This window comes from Pelophylax lessonae (assembly GCF_965119305.1).
Source record: "Pelophylax lessonae genome assembly, chromosome: 6".
In the NCBI taxonomy this organism is placed as follows: domain Eukaryota; kingdom Metazoa; phylum Chordata; class Amphibia; order Anura; family Ranidae; genus Pelophylax; species Pelophylax lessonae.
The window spans coordinates 169,475,057-169,500,465 of record NC_138773.1 but is presented as its reverse complement, the minus strand read 5'-3'; the positions used below and the strand labels follow the sequence as shown (position 1 = coordinate 169,500,465).

General features: G+C 47.3%; 1 protein-coding gene and 1 long non-coding RNA gene across 5 annotated transcripts in view; both read right to left on the bottom strand.

The window, feature by feature from the left end:
• The window catches only part of LOC309558193, a 1,089,490-nt gene that overhangs the window by 548,853 nt on the left and 515,228 nt on the right, over positions 1-25,409 (bottom strand). The gene's annotated exons all lie outside the window — the stretch shown is intronic.
• The window catches only part of LOC309558327 (ubiquitin carboxyl-terminal hydrolase 22-A), a 247,512-nt gene that overhangs the window by 197,802 nt on the left and 24,301 nt on the right, over positions 1-25,409 (bottom strand). For all 4 annotated transcript variants that reach the window (XM_082261386.1, XM_082261387.1, XM_082261388.1 and 1 more), the window contains exon 3: positions 21,643-21,775. In XM_082261386.1, the coding sequence (XP_082117512.1) occupies positions 21,643-21,775 (133 nt within the window). The remainder of the gene's footprint in view (positions 1-21,642; positions 21,776-25,409) is intronic.

Here is a 25,409-nt window from a genome sequence, read left to right as displayed (position 1 = left end):
CATCCTCTTCCCATTCCCTTAGATATTCTAGTGTTCTTATTCTTTCTACTCTTTGTACCCAATCTCCCATAGTCGGTACCTCTTCCTTTTGCGAAAATAGCAGGATTAGACCCTTTGCTGCATTCATTAGATGGGGTATTAGTGTTACTTAATATTGCCTAATGGAATTTTTGATGCCATGGAATAGGCAATACCAGGTTCTTCCGGTATTTCTATGTCCGCGATTTTTAATTAGACCCAGGATTTCCTTCCAGTACTTTAATTTTTGGGCAGGGGCAGTCCCACCAAAGATGGGCCATTGTACCCACTTCTAGGCAACCCCTCCCAACAGTTTTTTTTATTTTTATTTTTGATAATTATGGGCTGTCGGGGGTAATATACCATCTTGCAATACATTTATAATTCATTTTGACTGTATTCATGTCTACTGTAGAACTATGTATTAGTTTTAAACTTTTTCCCAAGTGAAAATCCTTTTCTCTTACGTCCTCCGACAGTCGCCGCCTCCTCTAAGTCATCACTATTGGGGTATTGTCATCTGCTCCGCAGGAGTAGCTAGGCATATAGACTCAGTTAAAAACAAAAGGCATTTGCATGTATACACCCCTGGGGGCTGTCCCATCTGGTCAATACCCCCCTGCAGTGTCCACTCCCCAACTCAGTTTTAATTTGCCTAGCATAGGAGTAGTTAGGCTTCCCCTGTGCTGGGGCTTCGGTCTCAGCCCATCTTCCTTTTTATTTGATTTTATTGAAAAATTTCAGTTTTTTCTCTCTTTACTAGCTGTTTATTTGGTCAGCTTTAGTTTTTAGTCGACTCTTCGGACGAAGATGGCCATGCGGTGCTGGGATTAAGACTGGCCGCCCTAGTTCATCAGGGCACAGAGGGTCAGATGGACCCCCAGCCCGCCATCGAGCGTTCAGCTATGGTTCGCCCTGGCATTATGAACGACCCATCCCTGTTCGCTACAGGGATGCAGCTGTGAGGTGGCTACCTCACCGGACGCATCTGCGGCTCAGTAGTGCAATGTCCCTAGCAAACGGCACTCCCTGTCAGATGAGGACAGCGGCTTTCCGTTCTGTGAGGCTCCCCACACCATCGGGTACAGGTAAGTGCTTCTGTGTGGGGCCTCTGTGTGGGATGGCAGTCCTGGTTGCTGTGTGTCCCCCATGTCTGTGCCCTGTGTGACCCCCCTGCTGCGATCCCTGCGGGGTTCGTTTGTACATGCGCTGCGGCGCTGTGTGTGTGTTGTGGGGTCCCCTTCCCTGGGTCACTTAGGCTTTTGGGGGTGCAGACTGTATGGACCGCGGTGGGGCGACACCGCGCGGTCCGCCATTTTTTACACTGGGCAAGCATGCGAGCTCCTCTATGGGCGCATCTACATGCTGAATTGGCGCCAATCGCCGCCATTTTTGCGGGGACCGATCGGTCGGTCCGGCCGCATGTCGGCGGCCATTTTAGTGGAGCCTCCCATACGTTTCTATGGGGCAGCCATTTTCCCTGGGTCATGCAGCAGAATAGTTCAGCCTACTTTCACAGCACTTCCTCTCTCCTCTGAAGCAGGACAGGGGTGGCAACACTCTGCGGGGGCTCTGCAGGTTATTGCTCTCAATATATCTCTGTACTGTCGCTTCTGGCTCAGTTTTGTCTCCTTCCTGTTTGGGGGTCTTTTTCTATCTTTATAGCTGGAGCGGTGGGCTGTGCACTCGCAGCGCTTTTAAAGGGGCGGCACATACTTCTTGCACTGCCCGATTTTTTCTCACTTGAGCATGGATTCTCAGGATAGCAATGTTCCACCAGCCTTGGTGGAGGCCCCCGATTCTCCTGTGGCCCATCTGAGACCTGATTTAGCCACTGCAGTGGCGACTTTGGGGTCCAATAGGAAAGTGCTGATGGCTGAACGTGCTGCTCGTCGGGGTCCCAGATGGTCCCTCTCCTCTGATTCAGATGGTGATATGGCTGCTGCGGCTGTGGGCGTGCCCTTTTCAGGGTCCCGCTCATACTTGGACCCCTTGGGGTCTGAGGGGGAAGCTGTGATGGAAGGGGTTGTTGTCCCCTCCCCGGGGTTGCCTGCAGAGCGGGCGACCATGGACGCATTGATTGTGTCCGTTAGGGACACCTTACATTTGGAAGAGGAGCCCTGTCCTCCGGGCGTTGTGTCCCCGTTTGGGACGCACGGGACCCGCAAGTCTGCGCAGGTTTTTCCCTGTCCAGAAGAATTCCATGACACTTAATGCACAGTGGTGCACGTTGCAACGTCCATTCCTGGTACCTAGTCGGTTTGGGTTGAGTTATCCCTTTGATCCGGCTACGGAATCACGATGGTGTGTGCCGCCACAGGTGGATCACGCTTTGGCCGTGCTGAACGCATCTACCGTAGTCCCTGGTGAGGATGCCCTGATTTTCCGGGATCCCACGGACCGACGGTTGGAGTCCCTATCTCGCCATTCCTATACGGTGGCGGGTTCGTTGCTCAAACCTGTTTTCGCGTCCGTTCTGGTGGCTCAGGCGGCTGCTGATTGGACTAAGATACTTAAGCGCAATCTTGTGTCTGCTGGTGTTGCACCTGCCCGGCTGGGATTGGTGGATCAAATCCTCCGAGGTGTAATGTACTTGTGTGATGCAGCCTTGGCTGAGGCCCCCTTAGTGGCTCGCCTCTCTAGTGACGCGGTGCTTCAACGGCGACTGTTATGGCTGCAGGGCTGGTCGGCCGACCAGGCCTCGAGGGAAACGGTTGCTGACCTTCCCTATGCTGGCTCTCGCCTTTTTGGCGAGGCTTTGGACACCCTGTTTTTGGACGTCTCGGGGGGCATGAGCTCTATGCTGCCCCAGAACCCGAAGTCCAAGTCCTTTCGGGACAGGCGGGGTTCTGCGTCTGGTTCTACTAGGGGGTCCTTTCGTGCCTTTCGGGCCCATCCCAAGGGCAAGACCTTCCAGGCCCGGGGCACCCGGAAGAAGCCCTGGGCAAGTGAGCAGGAGTCCGGCAACGCCGGCTCGGCGGGTCCGTCCGCTTCTACCTGAAGGGGGCGCCCTCACCCGTTTCAGGGGTGGGGGGGGATGTTTGCACGATTTCCTCCGGCCTTGGCTGATTCGACTATCGGACTGGTGGGTCTAGGAAATCGTTCGATCGGGTTTCCAGATCGAATTCCTTTCCCGGCCGGGGGACAGATTCCTTCCCTCCTGTCTTCCTCTGCTGCAGGACTTGCATCGAACGGTGTTGGCCCTGCTTGCTCAAGGGGTGTTTGTCCCGGTACCTCGTCTGGACGGGTTTCGGGGGTTTATTAGAATCTGTTCACTGTGCCCAAGAAGGAGGGCAAAGTGCGTCCTATTCTGGACCTAAAAGCGCTGAACCGCTTCGTGCGTGTTCGGAAGTTTCGAATGTAGTCTCTCCGTTCGGTTGTGGTCTCCTTGGGCCCAGGCGAATTCCTGGTTTCGATTAAACTGCAGGATGCGTACCTGCGCATCCCTATTTTCGAGGTTCATCAGTGGTACCTTCAATTTGCTGTCACAGGGGATCGCTACCCGTTTGTGGCGTTGCCCTTCGGACTCATTTTGGCACCCAGGGTGGTTACCGGGATGTTGGCTCCGGTCCTGGGTCTACTGAATCTGCTTCTGGGATCGCGTACCAGTCTGACCCTTGTGCGCGGTCAGTTCTTCGCGGTGCAAACGCTCCAGGAGTTCGAATGGGTCGTCAATGTTCAAAAGTCAACATTGTCTCCGACGCTTCACCTTCCCTAGCGGGAAATGGTTCTGACCTCTGCTCAGGCACAGGTGTTCTTGCCGGAGGCCTAGCTCCGGATTTTGCGGGACGGACTCAGGTCCCCGAGGGACAATCCGCCCTCGTCACTCAGGACCTGCATGCGGGGCCTGGGGTTGATGGTGTCGGCCTTCAGGGCGATTCCCTTTGCCCTGCTCTATGCGCGGGCTCTCCAGTCGGAGATCCTGGCCAGGTGGGACAGACTTCCTCAGTCTTTGGATCTGGGTGTCTCCCTGTGTCGCCAGATCAGATTGGCTATTCTATGGTGGATCCAGTCCCCGTCAGTGACGGAAGGCAAGCCTTTCCATCCGTTGGTGCGGACAGTGGTTGCCACAGACGCCGGCCTGTCGGGCTGGGGTGGAGTCCTGGGCAACCTGTCTGCCTGGGGCACTTGGTCGGAGGAGTCCTTCCTCCCGATGACTGTGCTGGAGCTACGAGCGTTGAAACTCTGTCTCCAGTGGTCGGAGCGTCTCCGGGGCCTTCCTGTCCGCGTACAGACGGACGATGCTACCGCGGTGGCCACCAGCGGGGCACCAAGAGTGCTCGGGCGGCCCAGGGGGGGTGACCGACATTCTGTCTGGGGCCGAGGATCATGTCTTGACGATCTCGGCAGTTCACATTCCGGGTGTGGAAAATTGGCAGGCCGACTGTCTGAGCCGCCAGACCCTGGGCAGGGGGTATGGTCCCTACACCCGGAGGTCTTTCAGATGCTGTGTGCGAGGTGGGGATCCCCAGACGTGGATCTGTTCGCATCCCGGCTCAAAGGGTGGAATGGTTCGTGGCAAGAACGCGCGATCCGTTGGCAGTTGCCTCGGATGCGTTGGTGGCCCCTTGGCGTCAGTGTCGTCTGATGAACGCCTTTCCTCCGATTCAGTTGTTATCCCGGTTCCTTCACGGATTGGTCTCGGAACCGCACATGGCGATTCTGGTGGCGCCGGACTGGTCTCACCGGTCCTGGTGCGCCGACGTTGTTCACCTGGCTGTGGTGCCTTTGCGGCGTCTGCCCATGCGGGAAGATCTCCTGTCTCAGGGTCCGATCTTCCGTCTTGCTTACAGTAGCTGGCTTGACAGCCTGGCTGTTGAGACCCATGTCTTGAAGGACAAGGGTCTATCCCCTGAGGTTACCCTTGCCCTTATCAAGGCTGGGAAATCCTCCTCTGGTTAGATCTATTACGGTGCCTGGAAAGCTTTTTTCGCCTGGTGCGATTCCAGGGGGTTCTCCCTCGTTCTTACTCGATGTCGTGAATGTTGGCTTTCCTCCAGTCTGGAGTGTATCAGCGCTTGGCGCTGACCACGATAAAGGGCCAGGTGTCTGCACTGGCTGTCTTTTTCCGGCGCCCTGTGGCGTCTAATTCCTTTATTCGCACCTTCATTCAAAGTGTGTGGCATTTGGCTCCTCCCAGGAAGGAGCCTTTACCTCCATGGGATTTGAACTTGGTTCTGTCTGTGTTTCAATGGGCTCCCTTTGAAAATATCAGGGAGATCTCTTTGCCTCTGCTGTCAAGGTGGTCGTCTTTTTGGTGGCGATCACTTTGGCTCGCAGGGTGTCGGAGCTGGCAGCGTTGTCTTGCCGCTCCCCTTACTTGGTGATCCATGGAAAAGGGTGGTGTTGAGGACACCTCCGTCTTTTCTTCCCAAGGTGGTCACTGAATTTCACTTTGATGAGAAAATTGTTCTGCCTTCGCTTTGCGCAAAGCCTATGCATCCGAAGGAGTTTGCCTTGCAGTCTTTGGATGTTGTCCGGGCGATCAGGGTTTACCTGTCTACAGAATCCTTTCGTAAGACGGATTCCCTGTTTGTTCTTCCTGAGGGATCTCGGGAGGGCATGGCTGCATCCGCGGCAACTATTGCCTAATGGATCTGACAGACCATTGAGCAGGCTTATGCTTGAAGGATTGGGTTCCACCCTTCCCTGTTAAGGCGTACTCTACAAGATCTGTGAGTAAGTTCTGTGCTTGTTGGCATAGGGCCTCGGTGGCCCAGGTGTGCTAGTCTGCGACTTGGTCGCTGGTGCTCACTTTCTCACATTACTACAAAGTAGATGTTCTGGCATCAGCTGATGCTTCCTTGGCCGCAAAGTTCTCGGTGTGGCAGTGCCATGTAGGACCCTTGTTTTTTTATGGGTCCCTGGCTGTTGGTATTTGCTTTCCTGGGCGGTTGCTTCTGTTGAGCATTGTTTTTTTCTGTTGCCCAGTGGGTTCTCTTACAGTGTATGTAAGTTTCCTTTCTCCGATATGGGTATGGCGTTGCCTCTTCTACGGTTGCGTATACCACCCCTCATGTCTATACTGCTTTGGGACATCCCAATAGTGATGACTTCGAGGAGGCGGCGATTGTCGGAGGATGTAAGAGAAAACTGAATTTTTGTAAAATCTTACCTGTAAAATTCCTTTCTCTGAGTCCTCCGACAGTCGCCGCCCCCGCCCCTCTATGGGGTTCTTGTTACTTACTGCTATGCTACCAAACTGAGTTGGGAGTGGACACTGCAGGGGGGTATTGACCAGATGGGACAGCCCCCAGGGGTGTATACATGCAAATGCCTTTTGTTTTTAACTGAGTCTATATGCCTAGCTACTCCTGCGGAGCAGACGACAATACCCCAATAGTGATGACAGAGGAGGCGGCGACTGTCGGAGGACTCAAAGGAATTTTACAGGTAAGATTTTACAAAAATTACGTTATTTCGTGTTCCCAAATCCCTCTCCCATTTGTCAATGAATGGCGGGACCGCCGGTCCTGTCAAATGCACCAGAATTTTATATACATTTGATATTTTATTTTCATATTTCACTGAGGAACAGATCCGCTCAAAGGGGAGCAAGTCTTATCCCCTTCTCCGCGGTTTTGGCAACGAAGCCACAAAGTGTTTCAACTGGCAATACCGCCACTCATCGATTCCAATTTTTTTTTTTTTTTGTTTTGATATCTCAAGTGTGTGTGTTCATTATCTGTGATATCCCTCAAACATGCATCCTCATCTCCTATCCATTTTCCTTCCATTTCTTGTCCTGGTGGGAAATTAGTGTCTTAACGGAATTAATGGTGAATTGTATTGCCACTTATTTCTTTTGTGCGTTAAGTCCCAAATTCTAAGTACTTGAATTGTGATCGGGTGTGTATTAGGACTCAATTTCCTATATTGTGCAGGTATCCATATCATTTTTCCTAAGTGAGTGACTCAGTGGATTCTATTTTTACCCAGTTTTTTTCACTTTAATTTTCCCCCATTCCATCACTCGTGAAAGTAGTGTTGCTTATTTTTTTAAGTCTGGTACTGCTAGGCCCCCTTGGTTTTTGCCCTTAATTAGTACTGCATATTGTATTCTGGGTTTACCTCTTCTCTAGATAAATCTAGTTATTAAAGATTTCAAAGTTCTAAAATATATCTGAGGGATCGAAATAGGTAACATTTGGTAGGATTGCCATTTTTATTATGTTTATTCTCCCTATCCATGATAACGGTCTATGTGATATCCTATTGAGCTCTTTTTTTTATTTCATTTAATAGCGGGATAAAATTTTCTTTATAGTCTTTCGGGTTTTTTTGTTAGGGTAATTCCTAAATATTTTAGTCCTTGATTTTTCCAAGTAAAGGGGAATTCCAGTTTTAGTTTTTCTTCTGCTTGTTTTTTTACGTTAATATTTAGTATCTCTGATTTAGCTCTGGGTTAATTTTTAAGTTAGATAATTCTCCATATTTTTCCAAACTTTCTAGTACATTTGGTAGGGTTATCCTTGGTCTGGAGATGTACAGCAATAAGTTGTCCGCAAATGCGGCAATCTTAGGCTGGCCATACACTATACAATTTTCTTGTTCAACTTTCCTTTAGATTTACCAAAACCATGTAATGTAGGGTCAAACCTAAACACTTTCAATTTGTATGCAATCAGGCAGGCCCTTGCACTACATAGTTTAAGGTAAATCTGAAGGAAATTGAATAAGAAAATTGTATAGTGTATGGCCAGCCTTAGGCTCCACATCCCCCACCTCTATTCCTTTCACATCTGGGTTCTTCCTGATTGTCGCCAAGAGAGGTTCTAATGAAAGAACATGAACGGGGACAACGGGCATCCTTGCCTTGTTCCGTTAGACATCCCAAATGGCTCAGAGTAGACCCCGTTTACTCTCACCTTAGCGGTAGGCTGGCCATAAAGTGTTTTTATCCATGCTATCATTTTCCCTCTAATTCCCAGTTCCTCCAAGGTTCCCATCATGAAATCCCAGTTGACTGTCGAATGCTTTCTCAGCATCTATCGACAGGATCAATCCTTGGGATACACTCTTAGACATTTACTGCACCAACAGAAGTGTTCTTACACCATTATCTCTGCCCTGTCTCCCGGGTATGAATCCTACTTGATCTTTATGGACCCATTCTTCCATTAAAGTCTTCATTCTGGTTGCCAACACTTTTGCGAAGAGTTTTGTATCAATATTTAAAAGCGAGATGGGTCTATAGCTTGAACATAGTCGCGTCTTTTCCTTCTTTCAGGATTAACGTAATTGATGCCAAGAGGGCTTCCTTACTCATACCGTACTCTTGCCCTAAGCCATTAAAATAATCTTTTAGTTTGGGTATTAGCAGGTCCTTATGTCTTTAATAGTTTACCGTAAACCCATCTGGTCCGGGGCTCTTCCCTGAGGATGTGGTTTTAAGGGCTATACTTATCTCTTCTTCTGTGATTTGGGCTTCTAGTTGATCTAATTTATCTTGTTGTATTTTAGGTAATTTCACCTCTTTCAGGTATTGTTTAATTTTTCCTATTTTAGTCAAATCCCTCTCTCCTCCTGTTTCTTTGATATTAAAAAGTTTCCCATAGTACTCCTGAAAAACTTTTGTTATGTCTGACGTTGAGTATACCGTTTCCCCCTTAGTAGCTTTCATTTTCTCTATATAAATTTATCGCTTTTTTTTTTAATAATCTTCACGAGTTTCTTCCCGATCTTATGGTTTCCTTGGTAATTATCTTTAGTAACTTTCCTGATCTCCTGTCTGATTTCTTGTTCTAGTAATTCTTCCCTTTTTATTACTAGCTGGTGTTGGCTCTCCACCGTCCGAGTATTTTTATGGCTTTGTTCCAATTCATAAATCTCTTCTCAGTTTTTCTTTATGTTCTACTCTTTTTTTCTTGACCCTTTAGGAGATTAAGATCCCCCTCATGTAAGCTTTTTGTGCCTCCCAAAGTATGTTTTTCGGGGTTTCTTCCTTTTCATTGGTATGGAAGTATAATTCTAATTCTTTGATTTCTTCTACATTTTTTCCCTCAGCAATTCCTCATTTAATCTCCAAGCGTTTTTAGTTGTCTCCCTAATATTTTCAACTTTATTTTGACGGGTGCATGATCTGACCAGGTCTTAATCCCCATTTTAGCCTCGGTCACCGATTCAATCACTCTATGGTCTATCATAATGTAATCAATCCTCGAGTGTATTTTATGTACAGAGGAGTAGAACGTATAATCTCGTTCTTTCGGGTGAAGCACCCTCCATGTGTCCAATAATTGACATTGGAATAGCTTATTTTTGATAGTTTTCAAATGTATTGCTCTACTCCTCTGTACAACCGACGTACAATCCATTTCTGGGTCAAGGCAAAAATTGAAATCTCCCGCTAATATCACTCCCTTTTCTAAATTCTATTAGTTTATCTAGAATTTTCCCAAGATCTCATAGGTTTATCATTTGGGCAGTATACGTTTACCAGAGTCATCTCCCTATTATGAAGTTTCCCTTTCAGGAAAAGGAATCTTCCCTCATGGTCTACCATCCTCTCTAAGGCAAATTGGGTTCCTCTGGCAAACCCAATAGCCACCCCTTTTGATTTTTTTGTGAGAGAGTCAGAATAGTACCAAGTGGGGTGGTCTTTTGGAGTACAGTCTGGTATTAGATGAATGTAGGATATGGGTTTCCTGTAGGAAAACTAGGTCAGCTCCCATATTTTTAATCTTTCAGGATTTTCTGTCTCTTCTCAGGGGAGTTCAGTCCTCTAATATTGTACGTTACATAACTAATTTGTCATTTTAAAAGAGGCATTGCATTCTTCCCCGGAGAACAGAAGGAATTCCAACTTGTCTGGAAAAAAAGAAATGGAGTGAATACACTAGATTACAAATTGCTCTTCCATCCCTCTGTTCCCCCTCCCCCTATCCCCCCCTTCCTTCCAACCTCCTGTTTGCATATTGGTGGGTTATCAGACCCCCTCCCTTTGGGCCCCTGCTGTCGATCAACTTCCTCCTTGTATCGACTTTGCCCCTAGGGTGAGGCTCTGCACCTGAACGCCCAGCTCCTCTCTCCTTTCCCCTGGCGCTGTATTAGAAAAGAGTCACTCAGTCCCCCAGTGTCCCCTCTGGGTCTCTTATTTCTCTCTTTCCTATTCCTCATCCCCCTCCCCTCCTCCCGCCAATCACCCTCCCGCCACCCTGTAAGGTTTTTTTCTTGGTCTTCAGGTGCCACTGTTCATCTTTCACCTCTTTTGCTCCTTATGGCTGTCCATCTAGGGATTTCAGGTAATGGAATTTTTAAGTTCTTTCAGAAGTCTAGTTCTTCCGGAAATCTTAATGTCCTCCCTTCTCTTCTAGCTCCTAAGCATGCCGGGTATCCCCAGAAATATTGGATATTATGTTTCAGTACTTCGATCATTGGTTTAAGTTTCTGTTTCCTTGCCAATGTCTCCTGTGACAGGTCGGCATACACTTGTATCTCTGTTCCTTTGTATTTTAATAAGGGACGACATTTTAATTATTTTAATTGTTTCATATCTGAAATCTCACTACAACATCTCGACTCTTTTGGTGTGTTTTGTGGCTTCCTTATTCTGTGAGTTCTTTCAACCTCCAATTTTGTTGTAATTTCTTTTCCCAGTAAGGGATTACAGATTTCCAACATTTCTTCTAAATTTTCATCTTGCCCTTTTTCTGGGAGTCCACAAATTCTTAAAAAAAATTTCCTTCTATCCCTATGTTCCTGGTCTTCTAGTTTGTAGAGTAGATTTCTTTGTGCTCTTCTCATTTCATCTTTAAGTATCTTCAATTTTTTTCCTTGATGTTGTTTTATCTCCTCTACTTCTACTCTCCTAAACATATGTCCTAAATCACCATGTAGGATTGCCATGTCTTTTAATGGACTGTTGGTTTTTATCCCTTCGTTCCTCCTCTCCACAAAAATCAGGGTTTTTATCCATCTGTACACTGTCTTTTTGCTGATCAAGGCTGCCATCTTCACTCATCTCTGTTTTCTGATTATGGGTTTTCTTGATACTTTCATTATTACGTTTTGGTTTTGTTGATATTTGCTTCTCGCTGTTTTCTACCGTGACCTCTGCGGTCATATATTTTCTGATAGATGCTGGGCTTAGTTTTGGCAATTTTCCTCCTCGTATTTTGCTGGTTTGTTTTTCCATTTTCGATTTGTCTTTTCTCTGGTCCACCTGGGTTTAAGCAAGGCAATGCCTGATGTTTGTTTCCAGTTTTTATTATGAGCTCAGTTCTCTGTCCTCCCCGCTATTGCCACTATTTTTTTATACCCGCAGACCCTAAAAAGTTTCACTTCTACAAGCCTCAGTTCTGGTTTCAATTTCCACTTAAGGATTCACCAAGTATTTTCAGCAACACACTCAGGTGTCACAAATATGCACTTCCGAAGTCAGCTGCCAAATACAACTCCTTTGATTTTTTCAGTTATTCTTATTGTACTCTTGAGTTACAGCAAATTAAGCACTTTAGCATCAGCAGCAATTTCAGAGACATAAACAATAGTCTTAGCATTTGGCTGGTACAGGATAGACAACCTCTCTTCAGTCGTATCAAATCCAATGCAAGCAAGATTAATGATTATAAACAGTCTGAGATTTCCAGCTTATATATCTACATGACATGGCAGGCTCTATGATTATGGGGGGGGGATATTTCCCCCTCTAACCTGCCCAACCTCCAGGGGCTTCTCAGTTGTCCTCTGCGGTTGTCTGTTCCTGCTTGTACGGGGACCGCTGCTCCATACTCCACGGGGGATGCCTGTCCACTCCAGTTCCCTATACACCGCACGCCGGATGCACACACTCTCCCGGCGTCCGCGGCAACTCCTCTCACTCTGGGCTCCCCTGCACATCTGCAGCGTGGCTTCCTCCAGCAGGCAAGTGCCGGATCAGAGCACCGTTTACACAGCCTGATCGGCTGGCATAGCGACAGTCCCGGACAGGGTTAGCGGGTGGACGGGGCGGACGAGATCTCCACATGCATCTGTATCCCTGAGGGGAGCTGCTCAGAGGCTAACCGACTCTCCTCTCGGGCGCCATTAGCAGGCCCCTCCCCCACACCGAGTAAATTGATAGCGAACATTTTCTGCTTCAAAATTGCACACGCTCGTGGAAAGGCAGCAAACTTTGGTACCTAAAAATCTCCATAGACGAGGCTTTAAAAATTTCTACAGGTTACCAGTTTAGAGTTAGAGGAGTGCTAGAATTATTGATCTCGCTCTAACGATCACGATGATACCTCATGTGTGGTCGTGACTTGCGTATGTCTTCACTTCTGCTTGCGAGCTCAGATGGACAGGGCGCTTTAAAATGTATTTTTACTTGGTCCCTATAAAAAAAAAAAAAAAAAAAAAAAAAAAAATTGTGATCACTTATTTCTATTACAAGAAATCTAAACATCCCTTGTAATAGAAATCAGCATGACAGGTCCTCTTTAATGTGAGATCTGGGGTCAAAAAGACCTCAGATCTCATATTTACACAGCAAAAAAAAAAAAAAATAATAATTTGGCCCTTTAAGCCTCTTGGGTGGAAGGGACGTTTGATGTCGCTCTGGTCCTCCAAGGGCATAGAGTCGAGGGCCATCTTGCCCTCACTCGACTTCTGCCCAGCAACGCAGGGGATCAGATAGTTTTCCCCACAACCGACAGGTCCGGTAAGCGGGGAAAACGACCAGGAAGCAGCAGGAGGGTGGTGGGCACCTCTCCCGCCGTCCATAAAAGTGATTTAGTGGTGAATCCAATGCTGGGACCACTTACCAGAAAGTGGAACGCCGGCTGTGTAAGCAAATACTGGGGTTTATTGGCAGCTATCTACTGTCATAACTCCGGTATTTAACGTCAACGTAAATAAAAACACGTTGGGCAGTCTGGAAGGACGGAAAAGTGAAGGACGGACAATTTAAGGGCAATGGGATATTGGTAGGTCACAATCACAGAACTGTGCTTCCAGACCATAAAGTAGAAGGGGGGAGGGGGGGGGTTGTGTACTGCAAGGTCAGGCAAACGTTTCCATACTGTATTAAAAGTACACAAAATTCCACCTTGGCACAATCATACAATGGCGATTATGCGATGTTCTAAATAGCTTTACAGTAAACCCCCCTCCATTGCGGGGGTTACGTTCCGGACCCAGCCGCGAAAAGTGAAATTCCGCGAAATAGAAAAACCCTATTAAAATGCATTGTAGGCATGTTTATTTTACTGTCACTGTACGTGTAGAAGCATTTTAAAAGGTCTTTAAACACACTTTTAAAACAATAGAAACTCATTTAAAACACATAAAAGATACTAAGACAGAGCAAGAGCTATGGAAAACACAAAAATTTCATTTTTAATGATTTATATAGTAAAATAACATTACAAAAAAAAAAACGTGAATTAACGGGACCGCAAAAACAACCGCGATGGAGCGGGGGATTACTGTATATAGAATAGCATGCAAATGGGGGAACAACTGGGAGGGCCTCTTAAAGACAGTAAGGGACAAATTAATTTCTTAATCAGTACGTGGTACAGCCTTTTCAGCTTATTAGGGTGTACTTTTATCAGAGCTGGTAAAGCTTTTCAGAGAACCTTACTAGGTCATAAGCCTACTAACTCTAATCTTGTGGGTTTTTTTTCTCCAGTTTTTCATGCAGAAAGCACGGTTGTGCTTCCCTTTCCCCTTCTGAACCTTTCTATAACTTAATGTAATCATACAGTACAGCACACAGGCTTGATCTTCATAAAGCCTTTCTGCTACATTCAGATGACTGGACATAGACAAGGGTCACTGAAATAAGCCAAGCTTCCCCATCAACATTAGGAAGATCAGAGGAAGATCAGAGGAAGATCAGAGGAAGATCAGAGGAAGATCAGAGGAATAAAAGCAGCTCTGCACCGCTGGACCTCCCCTTTTTTTTTCTTTTTCAAACAAGCGTTTATTGAGTTATGCATAAAAGAAAACATAACGTAGACAAGGCATATAACAAGAATGAATGCTAAATGCATAAAGAAAAAGAACGCAAACATTGCGTTGTACAGTCATAAATCAAACTCGTATGGAGTTGGCGAAAGAAGGGAAAAATGCACACATAAGTCGTATCTGGTAGTTACAACGATATTGCAGGGTAAGATGCACACAGGGAAGAACAATGAGAAAATATAAACAAGAAATAAAATCACCCAAGTCTCAGCCCGTGAAGAAATAGAAACCACATTACCTCACGGGGAGGTGGAATGGAGTCACAGGTGGAGTCAACCTGGAGCCACCTATCCCAGATCTTGTGGTAGCAGGCTGGGCACCTTCTATGCGTATAGATAATCTTTTTGTAGGGGAGAGAACTATTTACCTCCGCGATCCAAGTAGCAAGCGTAGGAGGGGATTGTTGGATCCACACCCGGGCGATCAGCTTACGGGCACTAAACGTCTCGTGTATGAATTTGAGTATTTATCCATATCCCCATCAGGAAGTATGCCTAATAAACAGATCTTGGGATCTAAAGTCACAGGGGTACCCATCTGGTCATGGAGAAATTTCACCACCTGCTCCCAGAATCCTCGGGTACGGAGGCACTGCCCCAACAAGTGGCTAAACGTACCAACCCCGAGCATACACCTAGGGCAGGTGGGGTTACGGGATGGGTCAAATTTAGCCAGTCTATCAAGGGATAGGTAGGCCCTATGGATACTTGCGCAAGTCTGTCAGCAGCCTTAGGGGAGACCAAGGTACAAGTTTTAAGGGCATCGCTCCACTCCTCATCGTCCATGTCACCCAAGCATCTCCAAGACCATAGGCTAAACGGGAAGCTGTCCCTACAATAAGAGTGTCAGAGGATAGTAATGAGCTTGCTCGGCTCCTGGCCCCCAATGATCTCCAGCACATCTGGGGAGGGAAGGGATACCAGCGGGGAATTGCGCTCGAAGGGCATGCCCAAGCTGCATGTATCGAAACAGCATGGTGTGGGTAAAGAGAATTCATTGCAAAGTATCGCAAAGGATTTGACTGTTCCCGCTCAAAGTACATGTGAGAGGTAGTAGATGCCATGGGCCATCCACACTGGGCTCAGGGATCTGAAGAAATTCCGAGAGGTGTCTGTTATACCAGATGGGTGTCGAGACATGTATTGTCAGGCTGGCAGTCCTAGTTAGCGCAACATCCCACACCTTCCTAAAATGGGTTGAGGTGCTACCATATACCGAAGGGCCAGGAAGACCCGATGCCCCTCGCAGGATATCACAAAATGGGTGTGGAAATCGAGTGCCCATACAGTGATATGCCAGAGAGAGGTACCTATCACAGTCCAGGTTATTCACATGGAAAATATGCGAAACCTGGGCTGCAAGATCATATGCACCAAAGTCTGGGACAGCCAGACCCCACAACTTTGCAGGTTTCTGTGTGTGACACCACGCAATTTTATGGCGAGAGGATCCCCACACAAAAACGGTTTAAGTAGTCTGTCCAGCACTAAGAAATATCAAAAGGGGATGTAAACTGGGGAATGCCAGAGCATGTACAGAATTTTAGGCAGCAAGATCATTTTAATAAGGGCCACACGCCCCGCCACCCCCAATGGAAGCCTCACCCAAGCCTGAGTTTAAGTTTAATTAAAGCAAATAGGGGTTCAATATTAAGGGAAACATTCCAAAGGGGGAGTAACCAGCACCCCGAGATATTTAAATCTAGCCAAGACTGCCTGTTCGTCATCGGGTGGAAACAGAACAGGGAGAATCTGGGATTTGTCCCAGTTGATCGCGAGACCCGAGAAGGCACCAAAATGCTCGATAAGCACAAGAGCTGTGGACAAGGAAAGGCCGGCATCAGCAAGATATATAACCATGTCGTCTGCGTACAGACCGACCTTATTCACATGAACGCCAGAAGTTGCCCGTGTATGTCAGGGTGTTCTCTAATGGCCATAGCTAAGGGTTCCACAGCCAAGGCGTAAAGTAGCGGCAAGATCAGGCAGCCCTGTCGCGTCCCTCTAGTAAGTCGGACACCCATCCTTTGGCCACCACACGAGCATGGGGGTTCTAATCTAGAAGTGTGATCCATTTAATAAAGCTGGGACCAAAGCGCAGTAAACATTGCCAAAGATACTGCCACTCGACAGAATCAAAGGCCTTGGCTGCATCGAGGGTGACAATCACCCTAGTACCAACTACATTGTGAGAGGCCTGAATGTTCATAAACAAGCGACGTGTGTTGCAAACAGTGTTCTTAGTGGGCATGAATCCTGTCTGATCTGGGTGAACGGACAAGATAACCTTGTTGAGTCTGAGGGCCAGTATTTTAGCGAATATTTTGACATCGCACTGCAGGAGGGATACGGGGCGGTAGGATTCAGGATATTGCAGGTCCTTACCGGGTTTAGGGATAAGAACGATGAGGGCCTCACACAGAGGCCAGGACAAATTCTTTGTCAAACATCGCATTATATAACGCCAAAAGTCTGGGGGCTAAGGAGTCTGCGTAATGAAGGTAAAATTCCGTAGGGAGACCTTACATCTTACATCAGAGCCGGGGGAACTTGGAGAGAGCAAACCCAGAAATGGCCCTTGTGATATCGTCCAGGGTCAGTGGAGCATCTAACATAGTAGCCTGTTCTTCAGTCAGCATAGGGAAGGTAAGCGAGTCCTGTAGATCTGTAAAGGCCCTGGTCGTATAAACTTCTCTAAAAAAACCTAGAAAACTCACCCGCAACCGCCATAGGGTCAGAGCGGTCACCCTGGGAAACATGGCTAAGGGAGATAACTACCGGGGGGGGCCTATCACTCATGTGCGACAGATACAGAGAAAAAAAGAAAAGCGAGAAGAGAGAAAAGAGAATGCTGGCGTTCAAGATCAGCCAAACACGTCTCCGCCTCAGTATGAGCCAACCTGGAGGCCCGCTTGAACCTAGAAATCCGTTCCGTGAGAAGCAACCCGGCATGAACCTTAAATGTCTCCCACACAATAATGGGACAGGCTGTGGATGCGTTGGTATTGAAAAATACTCCCATTCGTTCCCCAGGTTCGATACGATCAGGGACAGAGAAAGAAAACTCTGGCTGAGGCAGAGTCAGACCCAGATAGTCCAGTTATGGATGGAAGACAGACTCCTGAAGGTTCAGAATCAAACCGAACTGTTTTAGAGTTCGCAGTGCAATCTCCGGTTGTCCAACAGCCGCTTGCATAAGATCGTCCGGGTACCCCCAGTATCACGATCCCCCACTGACTCAAATGCCAACCCCGGGGCCAACACTTTTGTGAAGACCCAAGGAGCGGAGGAGAGACCAAAGGTCCACACCACCAACCGAAAATGCCCCTAGCCCACGGCAAAACAGAAGCAGCATTGGTGACCGGCACATATTACAATGTGCAGGTAGACATCCTTGATGGTCATTAGAAGCAAGCAGAAATCCCCCTGATGTAGGGATGCCACTATCATGTGAATGGACTTCACACAGAACTTCTGTACTCGCACCAGCAGTGAGGTCCAGAATTGGATGTGCCTTGCCTACAGTTCCTGGGAACTGTAAAGAGGTTTCAGTAAAATCCCCTGAAAAACGTTCAGCAATCTGAACTATCACTACTTGGAAGGAACAAGTCTTTCACTACCCAAAGAGACCCATAAGCGATCTGGGGGACAAGTGCACGTTGGAAGGGAAGAACCTTAACGGAGGATGAGACCGAACTGAAACTTAGCCTGACCAAATAATTTTGTGGACCCATGTGTCCTATACCAGGGAGGTCCATGGATCTGGAAATCAGCGAGGACGTCCACCCCCCAGATAGGGCACCCCTTCATGCCTTGTCCACAGGTCTGGAAGAGCCTGATCGTGGCTTGCCAGGTCCTGTTGGAACCTCCGGTGGAGGCACTGAATTTTGATCCCTTGTCTTGAGACCCGGAGGGATGGAAAAAAAAACCTCTTCTGAACCGAAGAGGGCTCCTTGCCCTTGGTAGCCTGCGGAAGAAGACTACTCTTCCCCCTGTGAGACCCTTAACGGGGTCATCCAAGGACGCTCCAAACAGGCAACCCCCTACAAGGGGGAGATCAGATAAGGCCTTATTGGAAGTCTGGTCCGCAGACCAGTATTTTAGCCAGATATACACCGAAAGAGGCATCACAGATAAACTGTAGCCCCTGGACCAACTTCTCCGCTAGCTGTGAAAAAAAAAAAAAAAAAAGGGGGGGGAGGGGGGGAGGCCATTCCAGGTCCCAGTGTAAAAGTTTAGTCCACTCAGTCAGAGCTTTGACCCCAGGGTAATAGTAAATACCGGCCTAAGTGCCGAAACCAGCTATGGTGGGCCAGAGCCTCCGCTCTCCTATCAGCTGGGTATTTAAAGACCGGAGACTCCTCAATCGGAATGAGGGTAGCTTTATGTGACCTAGAAATCGACGAGTCCACTACAGGTGGGACCGTCCACCTTAACACCGTTCATTCTCATAAAGGACACAGCAAGCAAAAAGCGCTTAGGAACCACTGCGTTTCGGACAACCCCACTGTTTTGTGACAATGTTGTCAAAGTTAGCGGAAAGGTAACACCCTCACTGCTTTGGTAGACCCGTGGGTGCCAAAAGGGACCGACTCCTCCAACGCATCAGCCGCAACCTCTTTTTTTTAAATGGTCACGCACCGACACAAACTGTGCATCCACCAGCGCCTTTTAATTTGCAGCTAGAAAAAGCAGAGGAAGCACTATCTCAGCACTCAGGGTGCGTGGGCGCAGACCCAGTAGGGTTGTTATATACTAAGCTCACCCAGGAAAACCTAACACTCATGGTAGGTCGCCAACTGCGATCCCGGGACCCTGGACCAAGAGCCCACGAATGGACGACCTACCGGACCCTACAAAGAGGGCATTATAGGAAATAGCCCCCTTAAAAAAAGGGCGACCGTGCAGGCAAGATACCCTGATCGCTAAAAGGGGCATGTGCCCCATACAATAATGGCAAATAGGAGGTCAAAAAAAAAAAAAAAAAAGGAAGCGTTCCCAAAGCACCAACCCTTCCAAGGGAGGCGCCAAGCCGGCCACATGGCCTAGCAGGCTGCAGTCTAAATTTAAACAGAAAAAAAATTGCAAGGACCAGAAATCCCAGCAAGGAACTAGGTTCTTACACCTGATTTAGGCGCCTATAGCTTACAGTGGGTATATGCTCCCTGGGACTGCCCATAGGTGTAGTCAAACTTTTTCCAGCCTTGTGTCCCAATCCTGTAGGGGGCAGTATAAAACAATGGTTAAGAAGAATCAGGAGCTGTGTCAATCAATGAACGAGAAAAAAAATAAAAAAATACACTGTATGGTGGCGCAAAAGGTGAGAAGTACAAAGAAAAAAAATGTATGGTGCCTACAGTGAAACATGTTGGTGGCAGTGTCCTCCCGTGGGGCTACATGAGTGCTGCTAGTGTCGGGGAGCTGCACTGTGAATGATGGTGAACTGATGGTATCATGAATTCAGATGTGCTGCTCTACATTGAAAGAAGATGCTACCATGCCTCATCGTGCACTTTTCCAACATGACAAAAAAAAAAAAAAAAAAAAAAAAAAAAAAAAAAAAAAAAAAAACACATCTTTGGCCACTGTTGCATTTCTGAAGAACAGGGTGAAAGTGATTCAGTGTCCAAGTAGGTCTACTGATTTAAACCCAAACATCTATGAGGAATTCTGAAGAGACAAAACTGAGCATCACTCTCTCCAGTATCCAGGCTAGAAGAGGTTGTTCTTGAATAATCTAAAAAGATAGGTGTTGCAATATGTTGCCAACTTGTTCATTCCATACCTGGAAGACTTGGTGCGGTTTTCAAATTATGGAGGTCTTACAAAAATAGACGTAGTAGTTTTTGTTGTGGGGTGTATTCATTATTGCATCAACTAAATTGGAGTAAACCTGAAGAATTTGTAATCTGTAAGTTACATGAACTTTAATGTAATGAGCTAAACAAATGTTCTATAAAACTGTTTTTTGTTCATTCAGATATTGATTAAAAGCTTACTTTTCAAAAGGAGTGTAATCATTTACACTGCATCTGTAAATTGCTTATCTTTGAGTACAGGATAGTGCTCATGTACCAAGGGTTATTGGCAAATATCTTCTGGTGATTTCATACTGGCAAAGTTTTACAGGAAATGCCCCCTGGCATCTTGGATGTCCACAGATGCCAAGTATTTTCCATGTCTCAAAGAGTCAATTACTGACCTTATAAATTTAATTAAAAAGGCTAGGCCTACATGGGCAACCTAACTCCCAACCTTCCCTGTAACGTTCTAGGGCACGCCACAGGTCCCAGAAGGCTGCAGGACCATTTACAAAGAACAGCGCAGATGGCACATGCGCAGCCGGCTGTGAAGCTGCAAGGAGTTACAGCCAGCTGCCCACAGTTAACATGCCAGCTCCAGGGACCAAAGACTAGCAAAGAAAACCGTCCAGGTAGAGACTATGCTAGATTCTTGGAAAGGCGAGCGCTTTATTAAAAGTCAGCAGCTAGTTTTTGTAGCTGCGGACGTAATTGAAAAATAAATTACTTTAAAACTGTTCAATACAGTGCACTTTCAACCCCTTCCTGCCCAGGCCAATTTTCAGCTTTCAGCACAGTCACACTTTGAAAGACAATTGCACGGCACGGTCACGCAACACTGTTGCCCAAAAAAATTACGTACGGGTAACGATTACCCGTAAACGTTTCCCCTGTGAGGCGATGCTGCCGTTCGGCTCTCCTTGCCTCACAGCGAGAAGAGCCAATTAAAACGGCACTTCCATGTTTATACGTGACCGGCTGCGATTGGACACAGCCACTCTCATGGCTAAGAGCCACGTCATTGGCCCTTTACTGAGATGGGGGGTCGCGCAGTGTCCTAGGAAGATGGCGTGGGCGAGCAGCGACATTATAGGACGCCGGCCCATAACGAGAGGGGATCATACCCACTGTCATTTTACTTAAGGCAGGCAGTTAAAGAAACTGCTTCAAAGTGTACCTAAACTCAAGATTAAGATCTGCTATGGTTATAGAACACGTAAAACTGTTGGTACCTTTTTTGTGGATTTTTTCAGAAAACAAAATTGTGCATTTCCTTGTATGGGAGGTGGCTAGCCAGTCTTGTGCACTGCTTTCTCTGAATCTTAGAGTGAAAGTTTGTCATATCACTATTGTGCTGCTCAATGTCCTTTCTAGAGGCTCTGTAATCAGGAAGCAAAGCTCTGCTGCTACGAAGATGGCTACATAAACAGTGTAACTCAAGGCATGCTAGGACAGTAAAAACAGGAAAGATCTTAATATCCTGTGCACTCTGCCTTGGGTGCAGTTGTCAGTGTACCCAATTCTCTGTAGAATAGGATTTGTTCTTTTTTATTTTTTATTTTTTTGTAGGGCAAAACACAAACACTTCCTGTTCTACAGTGACCAGACTGCTTCGCCATAGATCCAGAATAGTGATTGAGCACTGTCACCTTAGGACAGAAAATGTTACTAACTGGATCATCGGGGGGAGGGAATCATCCTTTTTTACCTGAAAACGTAAAAATGAATACCACTGCTATAATTAAGGACTGATAGGCTGCAAATATTTCTCCTCTGGTGTTTAGATATAATTTAAATTGCAAATGTATCAGCTGCATCTGTATAGAACTAGCTGTAGAACAGCAACAACTTTTTGCTTTGAAATAACTTACCAAGATTATGTCTTTTAAGCTTTGCGTGTTCGTGAATGTGTTTCTTTGTAAAACAACCGAAGAACACACAATACAGGCAAGAGTGAAGTCTGTTCAGGTGAGCGCCACACATATGACAGATGCACGACTTAGCCTGTAAAGGGGAAAAAAATTATTAACTGGAATTCAGTGTCAACGGGTACACACACACACACACACACAAAGAACCCACTTTAACACAATGACTTGATTACTTAAAGCCCAACTTTAGTTAAATCATATCAAATACAGTACGGAATGTTTAATAAAATTAACTTTTTGTCATGTGTCCCCCCCATTTGACAGAAAAGGAAATTAAAATTCTTTCCTGTTCAGAGAGACAGATATTAAAATTAAAGTAGGAAAATAAACTGAAACAGCACTAAAAACTGGATTTTTTAATTACCGTAAAATCCCTCTCAAGTTCATTGACGGATGCAGTTCCTGATGCATATCAGTAGGGTTATACTGCCCCCGACAGGAGTAGGACACTAGGCAGAAAAGTTCTGGCTACACCTGTGGGCAGTCCCGGAGGGTACACCCTCTCTTCCTGCATGAGATGTAAGTTTTCTATCAAAGCAGTGTCAGAGAAGTAACACCAACCCAACTCAAAATAGAGGGGCGGGTACTGCGTCCGTCAATGAACGTAAGAGAAAAGGATTTTACGGCAAGTCAAAAATCCAGTTCTCCATCATTCATTGACGGACGCAGTTCCTGATTCATATCAGTAGGGACGTCGCAAAGCAGTGCCATAAAATGAGGGGTGGTAACAGCAGAATAAAGCAAATCCCCAAGGCTAAACACAGCCAACCAGGCAACATAGGACTCATCAGAAAAACAAAATAAGGCCCACCTGAAACAAACAGTAAACACCCTCAAGAAAGGCCAAAAAGCCCTCCAAATAGCAGCGTGCTAAACTTTCAGTAGAATGCACAAAAACAGGGAAAGGTAGAGCCTGACCCTTAATTGAATAAACCTGTACCACCATCTGCCTGATCCATCTGGAAATAGTCGCAGCAGACGCAGGCAGCCCATTTCTTGGGCCATCTGTGAGTACAGAGAGCGAATCTGACTTACGAAAAAGACTGAGCAGTCGCCAAGTACACCATGATTGCTCAAACTATATCCAGAGTACGCAGTGCATGTTCCATAGGATGTTTGGGCTCAGGACCTCGTGCAAGTGAACACCAGAAACCACCTTTGGAAGGAAGGAAGGACGGATCCGGACAAAGTACCACTTGTCTCCATGAGCCAACATATAGGGAGAACAGGACAATGTTGCCAGTGCTGACACCCTGCGCGCAGAAGAGATAGTCACCAAGAAAGCCACCTTCTGTAAGGTAGGCATGGGAAACCCTCGAATACTTCAAAAACCTCCTTTTGTAAGAACCGACTGCACCAAATCAAGGTCCCCAGTTGGTGACGGAGTTCACACCGGAAGTACCAAGTGTCGCACCCCTGGAAAAAGTTTCACACCAGGGAACGGGCGGCCAACGGCCTGTGGAAGAAAAAAAATCGCCAAAGCCAAAACCTTACCCTTGACAGTACTCAAGGCCAACTTTTGATCAACTCTCCGTTTAAGGAAAGCCAAGATCCAGGCCACCAAATAGGAGCGAGGGGGAGCCCAAAGAGACTCAACACCATGCAAAATACGACTCTCGCACGATGATAAATCCTAGAAGTCGCTTTCCTCGCTTTAAGCAGAGTGGGAATCACAGAAGCAGACAATCCCCTGCCCTTCAGTACCTGGCTTTCAACAGCCAAGCCGACAAAGCCAGCGACCGTAAAGCAGGATGAAGATTGGCCCTGGAGACAATAGATCCTTCCTGAGAGCAAGACTCCAAGGAACGTCTGCGACTGGCCTGACCAGGTCGGCGTAACAAGCTCGGTGAGGCCAGTCCGGAACCACGAGAACGACCAACTCCATGCCGCATTGATCCTGCGAAGAAGTCTTCGCAGTATTTTTAGAGGAGGAAAGGCAGACAGCTGCCGATACTGACCCCATGGTGCCACCAGTGCATCTGCCAGAGGGGGTCCCAGGAGCAGGCCACAAACCTCTGCACTATCGAGTTGATGCGACCAACAGATCTACATCTGGAGTGCCCCAACGAAGGCACAACTGCTTTAACACCCCTGGATGTAGGGACAATTCCCCTGCATCCAAGGCCTGTCGACTGAGGCAATCCACCTGCCAAATTTCCACACCTGGAATGTGAACAGCGGAGAGAGCTGGAACAAGGCGCTCTGCTCAACGAAGAATGCCTGTCACTTCCAATGCCACAAGGACACCCTTGGTGCCCCGTGGTGAATGACATAAGCCATGGTCATGGCATAGTCCGACTGAATGTGCACTGGACAGCGGCAGGTGCCCGGTCCATTGAACTAGGCAAAGCCGGATTGCTGTCAGCTCCAGGGCATTGATCAATAACCTGGATTCCTCCAAGGACCATACTCCCTGAGCAGAGAACCTGCCGAGGACTCCTCCCCACCCAGACAGGCTTTCATGCGTGGAGGACAATTGTCCAGTATAAGGGAGGAAGGATTTCATGCTTGGGCATCGGGGACTGAAGCCACCAGATCAGGGACTCCCTGGCTCAGCTGGAGCCGAACGTCCAGAGTTTGAATTCTAGTTCCATGCGAGAAGGATTGCCTTCTGGAGGATCCTTGAGAAGGATTGAGCAAAAGGGACAACCTTGAAAGACACCATCAGTCCCAGAACTTGCATGCAGGTTCAAAGGGGCAACCCATATGCTGGACAGCAGCTGCTGAACCGCAGTCTGAAGTTTCAAGAGTTTCTTCGGAGGGAGAAAAAGCATGGCTGAGGACAAGTCCAAAGTCAGGCCCAGATAGTCCAGTCTCATGGAAGGGACCAGGGACGACTTCTGAAGGTTCAGAACCCACCCGAACTCCTCCAGAGTTCTCATGGTGAGTTCCAAATTCGTCGTCAGCACCGTAGGGAACTCCGCACGGAGAAGCAGATTGGCCAGGAACCCAGGGCCAATACACTGCGCTGTTGCAACCGCGCCAGGACCAGGGCCAACACCTTTGTGAAGACCCGAGGAGCAGAGACGATAATAAAAAGGTAACGCCACAAACAGATGGTGATCATCTCCCATGACAAAAAAAAAAAAAAAAACAGAACAGTTGGTGTGCCGCACATAACAGGATGTGAAGGTAGGCATCTTTGATGTCTATGGAGGCCAAGAATCCCCCTGATGTAGAGAAGCCACCATTATGCGAGCCGATACCATCTTGAATTTTTGATCGCACTGAACCATCCAGGGCCATTAGGTCCAGCCTTGTTGAACCAGATCCTATACTGCCCCATAGAGCGCCAGCAAGCGACCAGGGGACAGCCGTACATTGGAAGGGAAAACCTTACTGGAAAAAACGGATTGAAACTCGATCTTTAAACTGAACTGCATGACCTCCTGAACTCAGCTGTCTGGGATCCGGGCCAGCTGCAGGTCCGAGAACCAGCAAATATGTCCCCTCACCCCAGATACTAGTGAGGACACACCTTCAGGCCAAGTAGGCCTTGTCCGCAAGCCCGGAAAAAACAGAACTCGTTTGCCAGACCAGGGTCGCTTGGAGCCACCTGAGGAAGTCTTGGAAGTACTTCGCCCCATTGAGCTGAAAAGGAGAGACCCCGTCTGCGACGAGGGCCCTAACCCTTGTTAGCCTGTAGAAGAAAAGTACTCTTCCCACCGTGAGACCCTTATATAATGTCATCCAAGGCAGCCCCAAAC